The sequence below is a fragment of the Pungitius pungitius genome, chromosome 13 (genome assembly GCF_949316345.1).
Source record: "Pungitius pungitius chromosome 13, fPunPun2.1, whole genome shotgun sequence".
Taxonomy (NCBI): domain Eukaryota; kingdom Metazoa; phylum Chordata; class Actinopteri; order Perciformes; family Gasterosteidae; genus Pungitius; species Pungitius pungitius.
This window is the reverse complement of record NC_084912.1, coordinates 8334768-8356628: the sequence shown is the minus strand read 5'-3', so window position 1 is coordinate 8356628 and position 21861 is coordinate 8334768. Positions and strand designations below refer to the sequence as shown.

The window sequence follows — 21861 nt, the reverse complement described above, 5'->3', positions numbered from 1 at the left end:
AATGCTTGTTGGAAACAAAGAGAGACTGTTGTTGCTTTCTGGAGGTCAGTGTTTGTTGAGAGTCGGCTGCACCTGTGAACTCAGCCATGTGAACGTGGATAGTGCACAGTGTGGAAGAAGAAGGAGACTCAACCCACCAACCCTCCTGTTCTTTCACACAACCTCAATGTGCAGCTGTAGACATCTCTCACACGGCTGTGATCTGCAGCATGTCCACAGGCTCTTTGGTGCGTGTGTGTGTGTGTGTGTGGCTCAGGAGGATGTGGGTGTAAACCATCACTCACCAGCCCAACGCACTACACGGTGCTCAAAGCAACTCCAAATCTCTTTCTTTTCTTTTTCACTCCTGGTAAAAAAATCTCTTCTAAAACGAGTATAAAAGCAAACCTCCTCCTCTTAGAACTAAGTGCTCTGCTGGAATCCCTCTCGGTTCTAGACTTATTAAAACAACATGACCCAATTATAATCCAGACCAAGTAATCATGTTTTATGGTAAAAACCCACTATCATTAAGTCTGTCTGGCTCCCAGCTGACTCTGAAGTGAGTCGCTCCTGCAGGTTTCATTTAAGATGTGCATTGATTTGTGCTCAGGAGCGCTGCAGCGTGCATTACTCTCTTGAATGTCAATTTTGTCGAGAGGGAGCACAAACCCGCCTGGTCTTCCTTTGATCTCGGCGGTGATGGCAGAGTGCTGAAATAATGAAACCGTAATAACAGAGAACCAGCACGGATGCCTGGACATGTTCACTCAGACATAAAGCTTGAAGAAAACTAACATTGATGAAAAAAAGATGCTGACAAGCATGGTTGATGAATGAAGTGTATTTTGCATCTGCTTCCAGTTTCATCTGCATGTTTTTAAGAGTCCATCCTCTGCATTTTAAAGGAACAGTCCATATGTTGAGAGATGTGCTTACTTATTTATTACCTTGTCTGCTTTCTAGAGTTAAATAAGAATACCCACACGCATGACTGATGCGCTGAACTTTTTTATTATATTTTTATTGTTTGTGTCATCTGGAGCCAGGCTCTTGCCCATGCAATCCGTTTGATAAGCGAAGCTAATTACATCCCGGCTTTAGCTCCAGTAAACACCGAGACATGAGCGGGCTATCGATCCTTTTCCTCTCTTCAACGCTCTTTAATGTATCGTGCCATACGAATCTAGAGTAGCTATGTGAGACTAGAGCCAGCCACCAGCTGGCTTGGCTCAACGTAAAGACTACTAACGGGAAAACATTGAGGCTGGTGAGCACACGAATCCAGTCAAACTCCAACATGTGTTCGCTTTTTGGTCGTACAGATTACCAAACAGGATAGCACATATTTGTGATATTTAGTAATGGACGTTTTAATATTGATTTAAGCAAGAAAATATGTGGAGCATGTTGAGCTAAATACACAATATCAATCATAGCAGTCTAGCCTTGTTATTCTTAAATGTTCTAATCCCATTGTCTTCTCTGAAGAACCATTCAATCGGGTTACAGAGTAAACGGCCTACACCTGACCCTCGAATAACCTCTGACCTCCACTGTATGAAGCAGCACTGACCGTCTCCGCTAGGACTTTCCTGAGTGAAAGTGTAACCTTAACAAAGATGTTATACTCCCTTTAAAACACATGTAAGACTTACAAAAATGAAGGTTTTATTGATTCAGAAATTAAACCATGTCCCTACTGGCTCATGTGCAGGAATTCTGCTGACTTTAAGGGATGATTTGGATCATATTTAATCTTGGCAAGGAGGTAAGGGGAAGCCTTCTGGGGCTGTTTCAGTCAGAAAATGTCCTGAGGGCCAACAGCTTATGGCAGGACCAGATGTTTTAGTATGCAGGAACTCAAACTTTAGATTCAGGTTTGTGGTTCACTGAAATGTTCATATTCAAATATACAATGCATTCACCTCAAGGTCGTTGGCCTTTAGGGAGACCTGATACTTCTTGGAAATTGCTTCATGCACAACACGAGGGGGAAGATACACTTGATCCGTGTGTTAATTGGAAATTAGGGGCCGCAGTGCCGGATTTCATATAATTATGGTAACTTGTTGAACTTTTTGTAAATCAGTCCCACCAGCAGACTAAACATTTGGAAAAAAAAGAGACCTTCAAATTGAAATGCGGGACGGGCCGGTGGGCCAAGTCCCATTGTCCATGTTCACATTAAACAAAGTGTGTGCCAATATTTTTATCTGGAGGAAGGAAACATTATCAAACAATGGGAGCATTTCTGCAAACCTCCGTTTAATGCAAACAAACATTTGCGTGTTTGCATGTGTGTAATACCACACATGTGAATATAGACTAAAATAAACATGCTGTGCTTTTATTGTAATTAAGGAGATCCTTTAGAAAGCAGTTTCCCATTTGATGTCCTGTATCGATATTCCGTCCTGTGCTCACTGTTTGAGTCGTGAGCTGTGGACTTCACTTGCATCCCCCCATTTCTCTGCACTCATTTCCTGTCAGCTCTCTTCACTGACCACTCACAGATTAAATAAAATGCTCCAAAACAGAACCATCTTTCACTCATGCCCAAAGCACCACGAGCGTCTGTGCAGAGGCTAGAACTGTGATGAGTTAGTAGGAAAGGTGAGAGTGAGAAAAGCCCCTCAAACCTCATAAATAATGAATCTGCGTCGTCATGTGTGATCCAAAAAAAGGCCGTGACTCATTAAGAAAAGCAGTTCGTGGCCAGAGTTGAATGAACCCACAGGTTACCTTTATGGTTAGGAAAAAAATGCTCTTATTACACACAGTTACAATTATATCTGTATATCTGCTTGAATTATATATTTACAATGAGTTGACGACTTAAAACATTGTTTTGTTTTGTTTGCACGGTTCCATTCAATATTGATTCATTCACCAAATTCAAACTGACAGAATTAGTTTGGAAATCTCCCCTATAAGGTTGAAATACTGTTTTGTCAAAGTTTGGCTGCAACTTCATGCGTCTGAAGCAATTGTGAAATAAAATGATGTTTAAAATCATTATCAAAAATCCATAACCACAAAGAATTTCTTCAAATAAATCTTGTATCCCACACAGAATGTTTTCTCTCTTGCCCTCTAACTTCCCTCCACTCTGCTTCCCCCCGGGACGCACTGCACATAATTCATCCTGTGTAGGCCGAGGTGATGTATTCTTTTCACGTACAGAGGAAGCTCAATATCCTGTTGCTGCACGGGCTCTAATACCACACTGAGGCAGACTGGCCCCCGGCCTCTCGGGCCCTGAGCGCTCCTGAAACTCAAGTCACAAGTGATATATGAGGTGTCTGTCTGTGCTTCGGACTCGGCCTGGTACAGTGTCAGTAAAAGCCGGGACTAATGGGGCCCCCTCTTTTGTGAGCAAAGCATGGGTTGGGGGGTGGGGGGGTGGGGGGGGGGGAGCTGGTTCTGGTTTAAGTTGTAAATTTGTTCCTTGAGCATCAAGACATTTTATTGAACAAAATTTTCTCTGAAGTCAATGTTGTGACATTGCTCCAAGCTTCACATTTCATATGAGATCCCACTTTACAACGCAAACCAACTATCCACAAAGGGAGTAGAGAAGGAAATTATTCAAAATCCCTAACCATAAGGTTACCTTCACGCTTTGATGGCTTCTTTTCCTTTGATGGTGCAAAGAGTATTTTACAAGCCCTCCATGTACTTGGACCTAATTGAGACCTTTTCTCTTTTCATGGTGAAGATCTGTCGCTGTGTTGCAATTTGCAGGCGACGTTCCTGTGCAGGTTCACCATTGAATCGTGTTTTAAGAAGAAAAAACAAAACGTTTCAGTTTGACGAGATCTTGCTAAAAACTCGAATGAATGAAAACAATAAGCCAAAAAATAAACAACAGAATACGGACATTCAAAATCAAAACAGGTCATTAGTGAAACAGCACCTGTCTGATTCCTGCATATCAGAGGACACACACGCGCACACGCACGCCGGTGAGCAGCCAGGGGGAGGTCTGGTGTACCTGTGTGACCGTGCAGGCGGAGGAGCGCTCCTCCTCTCCGCCGTCATTGGTCGCTCTGGAAGCCGAGAGAAACCCGTCGGACGTCCGCTGCGCCTCCGCTTCACTCGCTGCAGGGTTGAGACGCGCGCCGGAGGAATGCGTGGCACGGCCAGACGTTGATTTGGATTTTTGGAAAGGGAGGACTCTCTTTCGACAAGTGCATTGCCATTCATTTCTAGCATGATAGCTGGCCGTTAGAAAATGTCTCACCAGCAGCGGCTCGTGCAGCTCTCCGCCGCTTCGCTCGCGGTCGTCTTCGGGCCGGACGACGAGAGTCTGCGCGCCGGCGGAGGGAAAATCAGTGCCAGTGCCACGAGTGGACAGGAGGTGTTTGCGGACTTTAAGGCTCAAAATCTGCGCAGTTCCTGGAATAAGAGGCTCGTTAAGGCCATGGCCGAAGTGTGCTTTCAGGGATGGATGGAAAACTTGGTGCTTTTCGTTCAAGGGAATGCAAACAACTTGGAGGTGCTGAGAGAAGCGTGGATGCGCAGAGCTCTGAGGTCACCAAAGGGACTTATCATTAAGGCTGTCGGTATGTAACATCAGTTCTGTCAGTTGAATATCGCCGAAGATAAAAGCAAACACACAACTGCAAGTAACTGAAGGTTCCCAGAAACTATCCTGTGACAGAATGAAGCAGGCCAGCAATACACACACAGTGCATGCACACAGCACTATTACAGGTGGAAATAAAAATACCAAGGTGAACAGCCACCTCAGTCATCCAAGAGCATAATGTGTTATTTCTCTGGGACACTGTAGAGTCACACAGCACCTCTTGTTTACCACGCAGAGAGAAATGTGTGAAAGCCATAAACGTTGAACAACATAGAGCTGGCAGGGTTGAACTTTTCTTCCTTCTCCCTCTGTGAAATTTTACGACTGTTTTATCAGAGAGTTTCACTCGCCTCTGAACTCCGTTCAGTCCGATGTCAAAAGAATGAACCCAAAAGTTGTCCTGCAGTGTCAACAGCACTTACATTTTAGTGTGTCTAATCGGTAACTCAAACCCTCTCAAAACCAATATTTGTATTGTTTTTTTTCCTTATATTTACATTGCAGATTTAACTTGCCCAGTTTTTCTTCATTCTTCTTCTTTAAATCTCCTTGTGGGTATAATTTGGGAAGACACATTTCCTGCGATGAGCAGTGAAAAGCGAACCCACAGGTGTTTGCTACCTGAGAGACGATAATATTCCTTAAATCTCTCCTCTCTCTCTCTCTCTGCGATGGTGTGGTGTGTCGGAGGGGACTAATCATCCTCCCATTGTTGTCGACACAGTGATATATTTACCAACGCTTGTTAACAAAGCTCCGTAGACCATATAATTACCTCTAATTGCCCCCCCCCCCCACCCCCCCCTCTTTGGGGCTCTCTTCCTCAGATGCCTTTTTAAAGGAGCATATACAGCTGCACAGAAACAGCAAACCTAAACCTTTTACCACTCCTAAAACGGTGTTAGTGAAAGGTTTTCCCAATGTTGGCACGATAGTTAAGCAGCAGCAGGTTCTTTTTTCTTTTGTTTTTTGAAACATCTCTGCAGCAACACACCCATATGCTCCCCCATTTGGTCCAGCTGTGTTTCGGGGTCCGTCTTTTCCAATACCGCGTATCTCTTCCTGAGCATCACTCTGCCTGCTTGCCTCCGTCTACCTGCTGCCAGATGGAGCGCTGCGCGGACGAGTACCGGGAGGAATGTGGTGTGACGGTGGGGTACGGGGACCACACAAGGGGAGCCCCCCCCCCCCCCCCCGGGAAAGGGCGTGAGAAGCAGGCGGAGGAGGGGGAGGGCGAGGGGGCCGGCATGCCGTGAGACAGCTTCACAAACAAACACCATGTGAGCCGAAGGGCGATGCCAGGGGCCCCGGCGTCACAAAGAGCCACGCGGACGTGCGCGAGCTCGCAGTCGGATGTGAGGCAGGCGGTCGGCACCCGAATAGGCTCCTCCGTGTTTAAGCTCCACACCACAAACTTGTAAGCAAACACGCCTGTGTGTGTGTGTGTGTGGACAGGTTACCTCCTGCTCGTCCTTTACAAGTCCTCCGCCTCACACCGCAGCCATTTGTATGGAGATTAGCGCTGGCCCTGGCTGTCAGGGCCTGCTTTACTGCCTCCTCCCTGAGACTCGGTCAGCGGTGAGTCACTGGCTCCCGACCAACGCTGCCTCTCTGTTTCCCAGGATTAATGTCCCCCCCCCCATCGCTTCATGGTCAGCGAGAGACGCTGGGAGTCAGACTCGTAGATCGATATCAGACAAAGACGCAAGGTCTTGACATTGTCCTGATATAAATATGTCAGAAAGAAAACAGAATTGTTTGGAGCTACAGGGTGCATTACAGTTAAACAGTGCTATTTCCTCGCCGGTCAGAGCAAGGTCGAGACGTGACGTTGCGGACGCGAGTCGAGGAGATGGTTTAGAGGATGTTCAGCTTAAAATGAACCAGGCGTAGTCTTACTTGGTTTGAAATAGAGAGACATTGACACAACACAAAGCTTCCAGGCAATCAGACACAATAATCTTTAATTAATTAGAGCTACATCCTCATTGGTGCTGTCTGGCTATCAGTGCTGATAGCTTGAGTGAAGACAGACTGTTTCTCTGGGCCTCTGCCGGGGGGAGAGTATGCAGAGAAGGAGGTGAGCAGGAGGTGGGGAAGGTTGGAGGGAGGGCTGAGGTAAACAGACAGGGTGAGGAGTTAGCATGAACAGGCAATCCTTGTTATTCTTGTGGGAATGGGCCCCACTGGTACTGGAGATGACCCCTACGCTTCAACTCGGGAACGGGTTTCTCATTTTTTACTTTGAATTATCTTTTTTAGCAATTTTCATCCTTTGAACAGCCGTTAAGAGAATAATACTTGCCTTTTCGCCACAAAGTACTTTCCTCAACGATCAGTGGTTTTTTTCATTCTTATAAGAGTAGGGACATTGGACATGTCTACATTCACACCGTCACCCGAATGCTCCAAGGAATCAGATTCATATAAGGGTTGTTTAAGTCTCCTTGATCATTTATTATCAGGATATTGTATCCTGCAGGTACTTCACATTATTACAAGGACAATGGGAGTAGTGTGTTGTATGTTGCCGTAATAAATGAACTTAAGTTAAATTGTTCAGCTCAGTGGTGCTGCTGTTTGCTCCCAGGCATAATACTTTATATCCAGTATATCCAATTTACTACTTTACTTTGTTTCGATAAATTCATCCTGTTTACATGCTCCAATTATCATATTATTGTGAAGGAATCTTTCAATATTCTTCATTCATTATCTTGTTGACAGTTAAAGTCAAAGCGTTAACTGGAGCTGAGATGATACGGTTTCCCATAGAAACTGAAGGCAGGGGGACACCAACGAGATGAAACATGTTAATGAATAAAATGCAGCAGTGCTGGTTGACTTATTATTTTTGCCTTGGCCAAAGTTTGCTGTCCAGTCTTTGTGTAAAACTCGACAAATCGCCTGTTGGCTCTGGCTCCATGGAAGCGCTATTGATCTTCTGATCCAACTTAAAACTAGTACTTTTTGTGCATTGAACTGAAGTCTTACTGTGTATGAAGATGCACAAATAATCATTCTTAAAATGGACTAATTTCTTTCTGAAAAAACTATCGAGACTCTCCCTTTGAAACCGGAGGTTTCATAATGACTTCTATCTGGTTGTGCATTATTTAGTTCTCCTGTTGTCGCAAGAGCTGAAACATTTATATGGAGTCAGCCATTGGTGTAATGAGGTGTCCTGTATCCTCACCAGTTAAAGCGCCGTAAACTGCCCTTGTCTTGTTTGAACATGGACTTGCATGATTCCTCAGATGATGGCTCTCACTTTCGCCATGAAAAAGCAATTTTCTTTGGCCTCTGTAGAAAATACTGTCGATCCTCCTCTGTGCATCTTAGCAGAACTGAGCCACAACTATGCTGCCCCTGTAGGCAAAGTTTCACTTTTAAATGGCATGTTTCATTTAACCCACCACACTGTGAGGTGGTAAAGCATTCCTGAAATGCTTCATTGCCTTTTGAGATCCTCCCCTCAGTTCGTCGGCTTCAGAGTCTCGTTTCCTCATCCCTTTGAAAGTGTTTCTATTTTCACGCTTGTGGTTGTTTTCTTCCATGGGGGTATTTTGTCAAAGTCTGAAAGCGCTTCACTAATGGCCATAACTCTTCCAGATGTTACCTTATTAACCATGACACCCCCTTACCAGCTTTAAACGGCCCACCCTGTCCTAACTAAGCAGCACAGGTCAAAGGTTACAACCTCCTTGCTAACAAGCCCCCTTGAGGTCATACAGCTTCAGAGGGTTTGTTGGAAGGCAAATAAACATCAATACAGTATCCAGGTGTTCTTCACACACTGGTCTGTTCAGCTTCCGTTAGTGATTTCACTGGTTCCAAGCTTCCTTTGTCTGTAATTCTTCACTTTGAACTGGATGTAAAACACTGGTGATTAAATGTGTATATTACAGTATTTTGTTAATTCTATTGAATCTTCATTGGTTAGCTAACATTCAATTTAGTTCTTTACTTATTTAAACTATTGCATCTGTTCGTAATTCACTTTTAACACAACAGTCATGTTTCCATTTCTCTGCTCACTTGCCAACTTTTTTTTCATCCACTTTCATGCGAAATTCCTCAAATTACAGAGGAATGGCATACCGATTTGGAAATCCATGTTTATTTTCCTACCCATTTAAATATGGATGCATTTCAATTAGCACTCGATTTCTATATTTTATTTGAGATGGTTGAACTTTCCTTGTACGTCGTGGCAACCGTGGGACCGCCCTCAGGGGGGTACATTACCGCCTGGGCCAGCTCTCAATAATAATAATAATAACGGTTAAGATAATCACTCTCCAGCTCCCCCAACGCTAAAAGGATGGATTTAAAGTGTATGCTGCGGTTCAAGCTCAATATGATGAAGAGATGTGACGGCATTTGGTTCAATCTTTTTCCGCGCAAGAACAGGAGTGAAATGTTAATGGAAACCATAGATCGAATCTTCTGTACTATACCCCACACCCTGTTGAGGTTCGAATGCCTTGTTGTTGTTGGTTGGTAGATCACAGAACGTTAAGTTAAGTAAATAAACAGTTGACTGGAGATTAATTGAATGGTAACATTAGAGGTTTTGACCCTGTGAGAAGTGGGTGTTTGTTGAAGATTTAAATTGCTATTTAAATTGCATTAGTGGTATAAGTTACAATACAAGAAACACTCGTATTGTCTTTAACTGTGCCTGTGCCAGTAGTATGTCTGCATTCATCAAGAAAGTCTTTTAATTCCTGCACTTCTGACATGGTTTACTAAAGATTTGAGCTGCGATACGAGGACACCTTGACCTCTATTCTCAGGCGTCCGCAGTGCTCACACATGTGTTTGCATACCTCTCAGCACATCATTTGTTAGCTACATCCTTTCCCATCGAGCAGGAAGCTCACCCCTGGTGCAGTCGAGCAAATCGGGGCGTATCGGCCTCTTTATCGACCAGGATTTTGGACCCGCTCGTAGCGGTGGTGTGGAGCAACGCCAACAACAACAGTCGAGGAGCTCCTCCGTATCCCTCAGCTTTTACACGCTGTCAGCGGCTGCTTAAGTTTCCCTTGTGGGATTCATCATCACTCACTCTCTGCTCCGACAAATGGGTCGACACAGAAGTAAGGCCGCGCATTCAATTTGGTGTTACTAGTACTCTTCAGTTTCCTGACAGGATGTTTTCTTTGCCTCATTTAGCGTTGATAAATGCAAAGTTAGCATACCATTGGGTTCTTTGATAGCAAAGGGCGGTGTTATTGTGTTTCTGGAGTGAAAGATACTTTCAACCATCCGTGTGCTGACCAGTCGCAGGGAATTTATGGATCATATAGCGGACATTGGACGGGAGCTCTGCTCCAAATGCTGGGACAACAAACACAGGAATCTGCTGCACCTCTCGGTCGGTCAAATAAGAGGAAATGGGTTTCATCTGCAACCAATGACTCCCTTCCTTTTTGATTGTAACGGGGGGGGGGGGGGTTGAACTGCTGGAAACCCTCTTGCATTGTGTGTGTGTGTCTGTGTTTGTGGTGCGGTGTCGTTGGGGAAAAGCCACATGGATGGAGAGGGGTGAAAATACCATTACATTAAACGAACCGGGGGAGGCTGGAGATGCTTGAACACATTTAGTTTTTCATCATAACTGAAGTTGTGTATAATGTATATTATGCGGTTAAAAAAAGAGGATCCACAAACAGAACAACATTGTTGGCTTTTAGGTATTTTGGAGATGAGTAGCTAGTTAGCTATTGGACTTTTGTCCTCTACTTTTTGCAGTGGAAGAACATGAACAATCATCCATGTCCCTCAAGAAGGAAATGTGTTTACTTCGAATGCAAGGCGATCAGAATAAGACACATTGTGCATTTACTGGATCTTTAATTTAATTAACCGTATAATTGCAAATGAATTACAAAGTGATCTAAAGTCAGTTCAACCATCTCATGAGCACCTCTGGGACCTCCTGGGACAAAATTCAGTTTTGAAAGAAATTAGGTTTTCAAATAAAGTAATTTAGCTATTTTTTGGTTGATTAAAAAATCCAGGATATCGCAACCTCTGTGAAAATGATTTTCACCATTTGCCTTAAATCTTTCTTCAGGTCCCATTTCTATCATCTCTGGAGAATCCTTAAGAATGAGCGTCCGCCATTAAGATGAAGTGTTAGGCTCGGCCTCAAAGTCATTAGATCTGAGTTGAGATTGGGACCGATCTGGCATTTGGGGAAGACTAGGATGTAATTTCAATGCAGAAATGAGAAAAACATGGACGTTAAAGAACAAAGGTAAGAAGTGGTCAACATGTGAAGGCTGTGAAACGCCTCTGGCAGACTGAGGGGCTGTGTTCACGTTCACAGACAAGAGCCATATGCTGGGGTGTGACCCATCAGGCCTGAAGAGGTATGACGTAAAACGATTGGAAAATAAAGCGTTGTGCTTTAAATCATGTCTGCTGGCAACACATGTGTTGGCGTTATGTTACACAGAGTGAAAAGTACACGCCTGACCCTGCTCTGGTGTATCTCCTATTTCACAAGAACATCCTTTTTGACCACCAGCTTGGTATCTTGGCATTTTAATAGTTTCGCCATGAACTGCTGGTCACATTTTGCTGTCCCTGAATCAGACTCCAATAACACCATTTGATGTTGTTGAAGCGTAAAGAATTTTTCCTCCAAGACCTGTGGTGACCAACTTTGTGAGTGTAAATGTTTAAATGGGACTGCCGGTTTGAGAAGCTTATTCACAGCCGGTCGGTGCTGTCCTGCCAACATACATTAAATGTCAGAGGGTTGGTTTGGCAAAGAGAGTCCCAAGGCTCCAGCTGGATTAAAGAGACCCACATTACACCGCTGCTGCTGGTTGTTAGTTTTCTTTTTCTTTGTATTGCATGTGGCAGGTTGCTGCCCCAGCGGAGGTTTCTATGGCGATGTGAGTCAACACAACGACTGACTGTGTTTCTTCTCATCGCTCAAAGTTGCTCATGAATCGTCTTTAGTCGTAGTGTTTTTACTTTTTATCTTAATAATGACCACAGTTTGCTTAAATGTAGCATTCAAAAGTTAGTGCTCATATCGCAAACTAATAAATAAGGTTAAATCCTTAATATTTAAATACAAGTACTCTGAGATCCTGAACTCTCAGTGGGTCCGATCAAATATTTACCAAAGGCCTACACGTCTGGACAGATTTGGTTATTTTATTGTTGTCAATGAAGCTGTAAAAATGATCAGTGGCTGAGGCCATTTTACTGGTTATTTAAGTAAAATGTGGGGGGGTGCTTACATTAATAGTAAAGTCATGTCCAGTACTTGTGTGCTCAGAGGGGAAGGACAGGAAAGGGCAGCGTTGTTAGACTGGGCGAGGTTTGGTTGTTGGGATATTCAGCCTGTGATTGCTCTCTGGGGGGATCTTTTCACTCAGTTTATTGGGCCATTTAATGGCCACGCCCACTTCTGTGTCTTCTATGGGAGGGGGAGACACAAACTCGTAAAGCACTTAAAAAAAGTTTAAAAATCACGCACACACACACGCGAGAAGGGAGAGGCGGAGTCAAGGAGGCCTGTTAGACCAAGAAACCCGAAACAAAGCAAAGTGGTGGTGGGACTGGGAGGCAGTCACAACATGAATTACAGATGGCATCTCGTCCCATTACGCTAAATCTGACCTTATGAATGTTTGACATTGTCTCACCGGAGACTTTACTGTAATTTCACTGAAGCGTGTTCCTCACAGGGTCTCAGTCGATGGCATACAGGGGTATTTTGGCAGTTTGGGGTGGACCTCAAGTTCATGTTGAATGCAATGCAGTGTGTCCTTAATGAGGGAGAGAGAAGATTAGTGTGTTTGCTTACTGGGGCTTTAAGATTAAACCACGCCAGGATGAGATAAGATGGTTCTTGTCTGTGAGTCTGTGTTTCAGGAAAGGCCATGTAGCGGGGCATTGTGGGAAGTCCAATCTTTCAGTTAGATTTGAAATGAAAGGTCATGAACATAGAGTTGAAAGGTCAGATGTACGATTCAGTCACATGTTGTGCAACCTCCTTTCCTGCTTTTGCATCCGGTCTTCCACAAAGGCATGATTAAAGTTTAAGTCTAGTCTGTCACCATGTGTCAATGCGAGGAATGATCTTTCTCACTGCAGCTCATGGAAGGTCCACAGTATGTTCTGAATGGTGTGTTAGAATGTTCTTCCAAGCGACTGGAGGTAATGCAATCACGTATGAAATGGGACTCATGTGGCCGGCTAACAACTAAGCCATGTGAACACATGTGGCATTGATCAGTGTGAGCAGCCAAAGGGATCTCAGTGGGGATCGAAGAGAGCAGGTCTCTGTCAATCATCTCCACAATCTGATCAATCAACTTCAGGCATTTTATCTTCTTATATAGAAGTGCAATGCTCTCGTTAAATCAAAGATGTCATGTAAAACATGCATAAGGCCAAAGGGCTCTCACTGAGATACTTTGGATTTAATTTAGGAATTCTAGGGATGACACATGGGATAAGAAATAATACAAAAAAAACAATGCTCATTCATATGATGATTCCAATGGAGCAACAAAAGAATCCTTTCCCTAAGCTGCTGGCGTCTCTGACATTAATGCCTCTGATGGTGGGTCTCAAGGAAAGACTTAACTCCAGCAGTTTAGTATTGTGCTTTTCTAACATTTGGGGGGAACAATCTGTGCAGCAGAGCCTGATATTTCCTGGCTTTTAGTCTGTGTGGGTTGAGTTCAATAAACCACAGATCATATAATACAAGGCAAGGCTGTCTTTTACTACGGTTAAAATATGCTTGGAAAGCAACTAGTTTAATTGTTGTGTTGTTGACTTAAAGGCAGAGTGAAAAGCTAATCAGAGTCGGATCTTGTACTGCAACAGCTTTCTAAAAGACTGACATAATTAATGTAAAAAATACATTTTTACAAGAAAAACATGATAAAAAATGATTGGGTTGTCTTTGACTACCATACACACCAGAAGGGGAGGGACATTAATTAGTAGGTAGACCCAAGATGATTTATACATCAGGATAAAGGTGTATTCTCCTGCTCTCTTTTTAGAGCCACATCAGATATCAGATAGAGCTTCCACAGGCCGAGCAGGACTAACCATTGTGAGTGAACAGCCTGTGACATGTAAGACTGGTGGAATGCCCCTTTAAATGGTTTTATTGATCTGCTTTTCTCCCGTTTGAGCTTCCCTGCCTCCTCCCTGTGGCATGCAGTCTGGTTGCCGTGGCACCCAGCTGGGTATTCATGCTGTGTGTGACAATGAGTGTAATGTCCCTGGCCCGGACTCAGATTTCAGGAAAACAGAGGTCTGTTCCCCGCGGAGAGAAGATGGTTACGGCGGTGAGTGGTCACGCCTGCTAATGTTAGACTCAATAAACTCTCATTCTCCGACGTGCCCGTCCTCGCATTACACAAATACACTGCTGTAGGTGTCCTTCTTTTCCCACCTCCCCCCCCCCCCCTGTCTCACACCTTCATTGTCAGTCTCTCTTCTCTGTTGTCAGTCCTGCTTTCGGGCCCATAGTTATTGGAAGGTCATGTGTGGGAGAGCCTGTTGCTTTCACACATTTCTGGTTTTAACTCCATTTAGAGGACAAGTCATATTAGCATATGTGCTACAGGATATCCTGCTCTGAACCAGGACATAGCCTGCTCCGAACCAGGACATAGTCACAGAGGACCACGCTCTGTTTTCCGTGCAAAGGTATCCAGAAGTCACTCAAAGGGGTAGTGACTACCCCCCCCCCTTCTCTGACCCTATCATGTCCTCACTGTTGACGGTGGTTATGAGCGGTTGCTATGTGGACAGCCTGCCATACATTCCTATAGGAAGTTAACAACAATGAGTAGCCAAGTCAGCAGCACTAATTCACTGCCCAGGGAGACTACTATTGAGATATCCGCTCTGAGGTTTAGTCAGATTAACGTCTTCTAGCGGAGTCGAGGGGAGACCAGATGGCTGTTTCTTTACAGTCCCGCCGTGTACCACAGGATCGGTTCTACAAAGAAAGACCCCTCTCTGTGAGGCTTATGAGCCTTAAGCGAGCTCACTGTTTTGGTAATTGCTTTTTTGACATAGTCCTTGAGGAGGATAAAATGTGTATATTTAGTAAAACAAAAGTTTAATTAGTGCATTTCTTTTGTGTCACACAGACGTTTATGACATTTATGTTTTGTTTAGAAAGATATTCTTTACAAATAAACAACATTATTTGATGCAATTTACCCAAAACCCAAATACGAAGGAACCTCAGGTAAAAAACTCATTCCCGGGTTTTAGGGCTCATTCCAGCACCAATCTATTGGGACTTATTCAACTGTGCGGGTAGAAATTCCAGTATTTTGCCATTCCTCAGCCCTAATTAGTTTTATTGTGATTGTCCGTTTATTGTGAAAGGCTCAGCTTGACATGAAATAACCAATAACTGAAGAGCGTTGACATTTTCTTTTTTTACTAGTTAGTTCACGACAACGCCAACCCTTTTTATCCTCACCGCATTATTACTTGGTCTACTACTATGCGGCTCTGACTGGGCCACTTTTTGTGAGCCAGATCAGGAAACAGCACCAAAGAACGGCTGTGTGCGTCTGGTAGGTATGTGTTCTGTCACGCTCTACCATGGCAGATATTTGATCAGTTGTTTGTTTCCCTTGCCTTCGGACATAAGTGGTTCAAGTGTGAGGGTTGTAAATGTTTAGTTTACGTCAAGTGTGAGCTCGGCAGTGTTTTCGTTGAATGCCCTGGGGTTGATGGGAGGATCGCTCACAGTCAAACGCTGCACGTGTTTAAGCCTAATTATCACAACCATACACAAAGTGTTGTTGTCAGCACAAATGGAAACTTGAAAGTGCGTGGGGGGGGGGGCAAAACGAAAACAAGTTACAGTGCCAACAGGCTACATGGTGGAGTTCAAGTTACGTGTGTGGCCTGTTTTGACTCGTGCTCTAAAGTTGAGTCAGATACTCTTGATAGTAAATAAAACACATCAGGTGAGGACTTTCTGTTTGATCTCCCCTATTTGACCCGCTATGGTCCTTACTTTATTTAGGTGTAGCTGATTAACCAAAACCAATTTTCCGGTCCCGTGGGTAAGGTTATGCCCGTGCCTTTGTGTCTGCTCCTCATATGAAGGGAGTTTGTGTAAATTCAACCCAGATGGGTTGTCATCAGCAGAGGGATCTCGTTTGTTTTGGTGCTGTTTTGGTGCTTTCATTCAGCTGAATTCTCATTACTAAACATCATTCTTTGTGATGTGTGAGTGGTATGTTATTGAAGAGAATTAGTCAAAAGGGCAGATGTTCGTGTCTTTTGTAACGTGCTTGACATGGAGCTCTGCTTCATAAAGAGCTTCCCGGGACTGCTGTCTTTAGTTCCTCTTTCCTTTGAAGAAAATAACTACTGGAACTGAGAGACTTTCAAAGTAATCTATAATTTAAATATAGCCGGTTTTGATGTGCCATCTTGTTAACGGGTTGTTGAGGAACCTTTATGGCACCGCTATCTTAACCCACTTTGCACGAACACGGGCACAGCCAAAACATTTGCTCAAATGAAGTTAACCACTGTTGTTACGTTTCTCCACGTGCGAAACTCTGCTGATCTTTTTTGATACTGAAATGAAATGCTTCTATTGTATCTGGCTTATAAGCAGCTGGGTATCATGGTTAAAAAGCCTGCTGGTTTTATCGGACCCCCCCCCCCCCGGTTGGCAGGTCAGGGGACCACTGTACCGGCGGCAATGTGCGTATGCAGAACGATTCCTACTATTGTCCGACACTCCGTCTGCGTCATTCTTCCTCGTCTCTCACTTTCAGTAACTTGTTTGTCTAAGGGCACCTTCTAGACGTGTGGGGCCGCATGATATAAGGGGCAGGATATCTGATCTGCCCAGCAGTTGGACCTGTGGTCGTTTCTGTGGGAGTAATGGAATTCCGTGGTCTTTCCCAATCCTGATGGAATTTGCAAAGCAGTCAGGCATGGTTCATATAACTCACATAAATGGACCACATCGGCCATGATTTAGAAGGTGGTTAGGAGAGGAACGCAACTCCAGTACTTGGTTGTTTTCACATGCAGCACAAGTCAGAGAGGGACCTCTCAAACCCAGGTGTGTTTGTGTATGTCTCCTGCAGCGGGCCCACCTGTTTCACTCAACAATCCGCTGGTTTGTGTATGTGTTTTTCAGGTGACCTGTCCCCGGTGCAGATGTCCCCCGTCCCCCAGTCCCAGTTCATTCCCTTGGCTGAGGTGTTGTGCTCCGTCATCTCAGATATGAACTCCTCTCAAATCACCGTCAACCAGGAAGCGCTAATCAATTACATGAGCAAAGCCCACTCAGGTAATCGCTATCGCTTCAGCTTGTTAGAAGGGATGATTAGACGTTTTGATAAATGTGAAGGAAGAGTATTTGCAATTACATCTGTCTGTTAGCCATCGCCATTGGTTAGTTAGCTCAGATTAGGCAATGAGTTAAAATAGCATCGTCATAACAACAGGGAGGTGTTATAGGAGCCTCAAAGGACAATTCTACTGTTCTGTTGCTAAAGCTAAACACCTCCTTCCCTTTAGGTTCCTATTTAATGGATAGACATCGGAGTATTATCCTTCTTTTTATCTAATTTCCCCAGAAAGTGAATAAATATATTTTCGTTAATGTAAATTCGCAAAAGAATTATTATACTTTACTGGCGGGACACAATTTGTCCCTCTGCTTGTCTTTTGTCCTTAATGCTCTTTTGTCCTTATTTGTCACAGGTATAACCATCCCGACTCAGGACATCCTCTACAATGCTCTAGGCAATCTCATCAAGGAGCGCAAAATTTACCATACGGGCGAGGGCTACTTCATCGTCACCCCTCAGACCTATTTCATCACCAACACCATGGTCCGGGAGAAAAGCTGGTGGACCTCTGGTTCAGCCGACGACCCTCCCTCACCTCCTCCCATCACTTACCTATTGAGCAACGAGGCCTGTGTTGAAAGCGCTCAACCGCAGCCGGTGGCACACTGCAAGTCTTGCAGCTGCTTCAGCCCTCTGCAGACGTCCACTGATAACGCCTGCACTGCTGTGACAGCCGCCGTCCCTCCCTCCACGGTCCCGGACCAGCATTCTGTCTCTTTCTCCGTAAGCGAATGCACAGGCAAGAGCTTAAAGTGGCCGAGACCGCTAGATCACAAACCCACTGTGCAGCATCAGTCCACCTCCACAGCTGCAGATTGCCACGCCAGCGAGATCAGCAAAACCACAGCCACTACTAACGCCACCGGCCGCAAAGAAAAGGACAACAAACCGGGGAGGAAGTTTGGTCTCAGCTTGTTCCGGAGGAATGGAGGAAAGAAAGAGAAACCAAAGAAGGAGTACACATCGTTTTCAGCCCAGTTCCCTCCAGAGGAGTGGCCAGTAAGAGACGAGGAGGACCTGAACAACTTACCCCGCGACCTGGAGCATGCCATCATCAAACGCATCAACCCTGAACTGACAGTGGACAACTTGACACGTCACACAGTGTTAATGAAGAAGCTGGAGGAGAGAAGGGAAAGAGCCACAGACAGAGTGTTGGACAGATGTTTGGACAAAGATGATAAGGGCGTAGACAAGGGAATGTCTACTGACATCCCAGCAAAACCCAGGCATCATCACTCCTCTAAGGCAGGGAGAAGATCTGCGCAGAAGGCCTCTCGCAGCAAAAGGAGGGCCCATTCCTCGAGAGAGAAGCAGAGGGAAAAGGAGAGGGAGCGGGTTAAGAGTAAGGTTCCAATAAGTGCGGATGATTATCCACAGGGGGAGGATTTGATCCCTTCTCGGCTCAGAGTGGAAATCCGTGTTGATGAACAAGATCAAGTGGAAGACGGCGGAGCAGGTGGGGGCAAATCGCTTTATAAGAAACGCATTGAAAACCCGTTCCAGACTCATCCGATCAAAGACGCTGAGCCCATTATTTCTGCCACCATCAACAAAGAGCACAGAAGGCAAGAGGTAAAAGAGGGCAAGGTTCTGGGGCCAGGAAAGATGGATCGAACGTCTCACCGATCAAAATCGTGGGACCCCAATCGGTCCAAAGTGATTGCAGTAGATGTAGAGCGTGCAGGGAAATCCCCTACATCTGAGGACAGGTACACCTGTGTCCATAGCAGGGACCCCACAGCTGATCATTTGCTCCAAGCAGACATAAAGATCAACAGTGAGCTGCCCCCGGACTACAGCTCAGCCTACCCACAGAGCAGTACGCTTCGGATGGACGACAAGAGCCGATGTCAGAGGGAGGGGAGCGGGAAGGACAGCTGTGACAGAGAAGGCGTGAATGAGCATTTTCAGGACGCAGAATGCAACGGGGCACCTGACCCCAGCCAAGCCCTGGGTGACAGGCTCTCTAATGTCCAACAATACTCAGCAATTCTCCCCACACATTCCTACGAGACGGTCATGAACCCCTCTTATGACCCATCTCAGCCCTGGCACAAGCCCCCTTTACAGCGCAGACACTCCCTCAGAACCTCCAGGCCTCAACGGGATAATACTCAGGGACCAGAGCTCTCGTCACACCAGCAGGCCTGTGAAATTACAGCCACCCAGGAACAACGGGACATACGACCCGTCACCATTAGTAGCATGGAGCAAAGGACCATGGGCCAGGGAGAAAGGCCAGGACTGATGGCTGACAGCCCTCCCTCAATAACAGACACTGCCGGCTTTATAGAAGACGACAATAGGCTCTATCAGAGAGAGGAGGAGCAGGAGGATGAGGATGGCTGCAGCTCCTTGTGTCTGAATGAGGAGGAGATCCCCAATGCTTCGAAGGCGTACCGTAAAGGTGTAGCGGACTACCGTGGCCACCGCTCCGGTTACCATGGCCACGAATCGGATGTGCAATATCCGGGGCCCCGCCATCACTATAACGATTCCAACTCTCACCAGCCGCTAGAAGATTCCAGGGGCAGCGATCTCATGACCTCACCCGTTCAGAGGGAGCCTTCCCTCAGCCCCAACGCACCGAGAGAGACCGGCTGGAGACTCCATCCGCGCCGTCAGAGAGACAGATCGCCGGGGCCCAAAGGGGAACCCAGCCCCAGGCGAGCCACCATGATCCAGACGGAGAGACAGCGTGAGGTCAACCCCGATGCGGACCGCCTCGAACCACCTGACGCTGCAGACGGAAGCATCTTTGACTACTGCCAGACCAGTGAGGTAGAATCCGACGCGGAGACGGTCCGTAAATCGGGCGACGAGGGCGACGGCGAATCGGCTCACTGGGCACGTGAGGCGGAGGTGGCGCGGGCGGATGAGCGTGATGAGACGGGCGTTCCTCGGACCCAAAGGGGTGTTGTGAGAGCGCCCAGTGGAGCCAGACGGGCGGAGACGGGGGAAGCAGGCGAGAACCGGAGCGTCACAGGGGACAGTGGCATCGATTCTCCACGGTGAGCGCCGCTCTTCTTCAAAGTTGTTCACATCAGCAGCAGTAGGATACTGTGTCATCGGGTTTCCGTTTACAAAAAAAGTTCCTAATCCTGCAGCCCAGATCCACGTTCTCTTCAGGCCAGTGTCTTTTTATCAGTATTCACACTTTAAGCCCCTGTCTGCCCGACTCAATCCTATAACATTTTGGAGGAGCTTTGGAGACAGGCAAAATAAACACTGTACTGAGGTTAGTTAACCTCTGGGTTACATGTCTGTGATTGGACTTACTCCCAATGTGTTTTTTCCTTTTTAAAGTAAGCTGAACAAACACCTTGTGACCAATCATAGCATCCAGTATTTGGACAGGAGGGAGTCATTTTGATAATTGTTCATAATTACTCTGCAGCACTTAAACTCTCGTGTTATAATCAGAAAGGAAGAAAAAAAGTATTTTTCTGACACTGAACTCGCTGTGCCCCCCCACCCCCCCGATATGTGTGTGTACAGATGGGATGCATGAAACACGTCACCTAATACAGATGCCATATTTATAAATATATCAACCTAACGCCTTTCTCCCCCCCCCCCCCCCCCCCCACAGGACCCGTGTCAGTCTGGCCTCCAGTAACACTGTCATTCTGGAGGGTCTCAAGAGGAGAAGCTTCTTACAAAACCTGGAGAAACTGCATTCGAAGAGCAGTGCCATTCGGCCGCAGAGCTCATTGCTGCAGCTCACTCCCGTGATGAACGTATAGCTGTCGAAGCCTTGAGTCCTGATTCCTTCACGGGACTCAACGTAAAGAGGCCCGAAACCGCGGCCTGGACCCTCCAGCTCAAATGCGTCCAAAAGGACAGTAACGTATCCAATAAGGAAGGTTTCCACCTCCTCATCCATGTATTGATGGATTTTTAAACCAGTGGTCTGTGTACAGATGTACAGTATGTATGCATTTCTTTTTGTAAATAATATGAAATGTAATGTAGACAAGGACTCATTTGCTGACTTCTTCTGTGGATGTCTTGTTAAATGTGTGGTGTATTGACAGCATTTTTTGTGATATTTTTCTGTCTTTGTTCAGTTTCCCTTGTGTATGTGCCTCATTAGTATAAATGTTCATAGCAATAGCGTCTCCTAGAGGTTCCCTTCTTTTTCTTGTCACAAAGCAATTATCACAAATAAAATGGTAAACATCAACTACGATTTTCTTTTGTGTCATATTACTGCTCCCTCTAAACATTTAGTATCCACAGAAGTACTTTCGACAAAGTAAGAAAAACCATCTAAATTCATATGGAGGCCATTAGAGTTCAACGCAATGCGTATTAAGAACACATTTGCGAATTGATTCGCTTAAACCAATGAGTTTTTTACTATAAATTGTGAATTTTTCAATTTGGTGGACTTTTTTATTTCCCATTCCACTGGCCACTGGAATTTATAAGAAAGCAACATAGTTGGAGAACCAATAATACTTTTTATCAAATTCTTGACAAATCAAATGTTTCTACCCACTTGGTTATATTGAATGTAACAGTTTCTTTAAAGTAAATATATTTGTAGAGCGGATTGTGTGGAGACGAAAATATGTTTAAGGGTGATCTCTAGTGTAAATATCAGTGATGTAAACCAGACATTGTTCTGCATCCAGACGGCGGAGAAGCTTTTATTTCTGACGGTTAGTGATGGCGAATCTCAAACGTGTCTACCTCAGCAGCCTGCATACGGGGTGGAATGTAAACCAGTGTAGTATGTGATGGGCGGGAAGGTTTGTAGTTTCGTGACATTCATTATTAGCGGGCCATCCGCGAGAGCTTTCCCCACAAAGATCAAATTACAGCTTTAACATGAAATTCCAGTTTGAGTCCTATGGTCCTATAAAACGTGATATAAAA

General features: G+C 45.2%; 1 protein-coding gene across 1 annotated transcript; it reads left to right on the top strand.

Annotated features, from left to right (window-relative positions):
- Positions 1–4018: 4018 nt before the first annotated feature.
- stox1 (storkhead box 1) lies at positions 4019–21152 on the top strand. Its single transcript, XM_037465114.2, has 4 exons — positions 4019–4547; positions 16758–16910; positions 17327–19988; positions 20570–21152. The coding sequence occupies exons 1-4, from the start codon at positions 4217–4219 to the stop codon at positions 20721–20723; spliced, it is 3300 nt and encodes a 1099-aa protein (XP_037321011.1). The 5' UTR covers positions 4019–4216; the 3' UTR covers positions 20724–21152.
- Positions 21153–21861: the final 709 nt, after the last annotated feature.

Coding starts and splice junctions, on each gene's coding strand:
- stox1 (XM_037465114.2), top strand. CDS start 4,217: ATGTCTCACCAGCAGCGGCTCGTGCAGCTCTCCGCCGCTTCGCTCGCG. Junction 4,548..16,757: donor ACTTATCATTAAGGCTGTCG/GTATGTAACATC, acceptor TGTGTTTTTCAG/GTGACCTGTCCCCGGTGCAG. Junction 19,989..20,569: donor AGTGGCATCGATTCTCCACG/GTGAGCGCCGCT, acceptor CCCCCCCCACAG/GACCCGTGTCAGTCTGGCCT.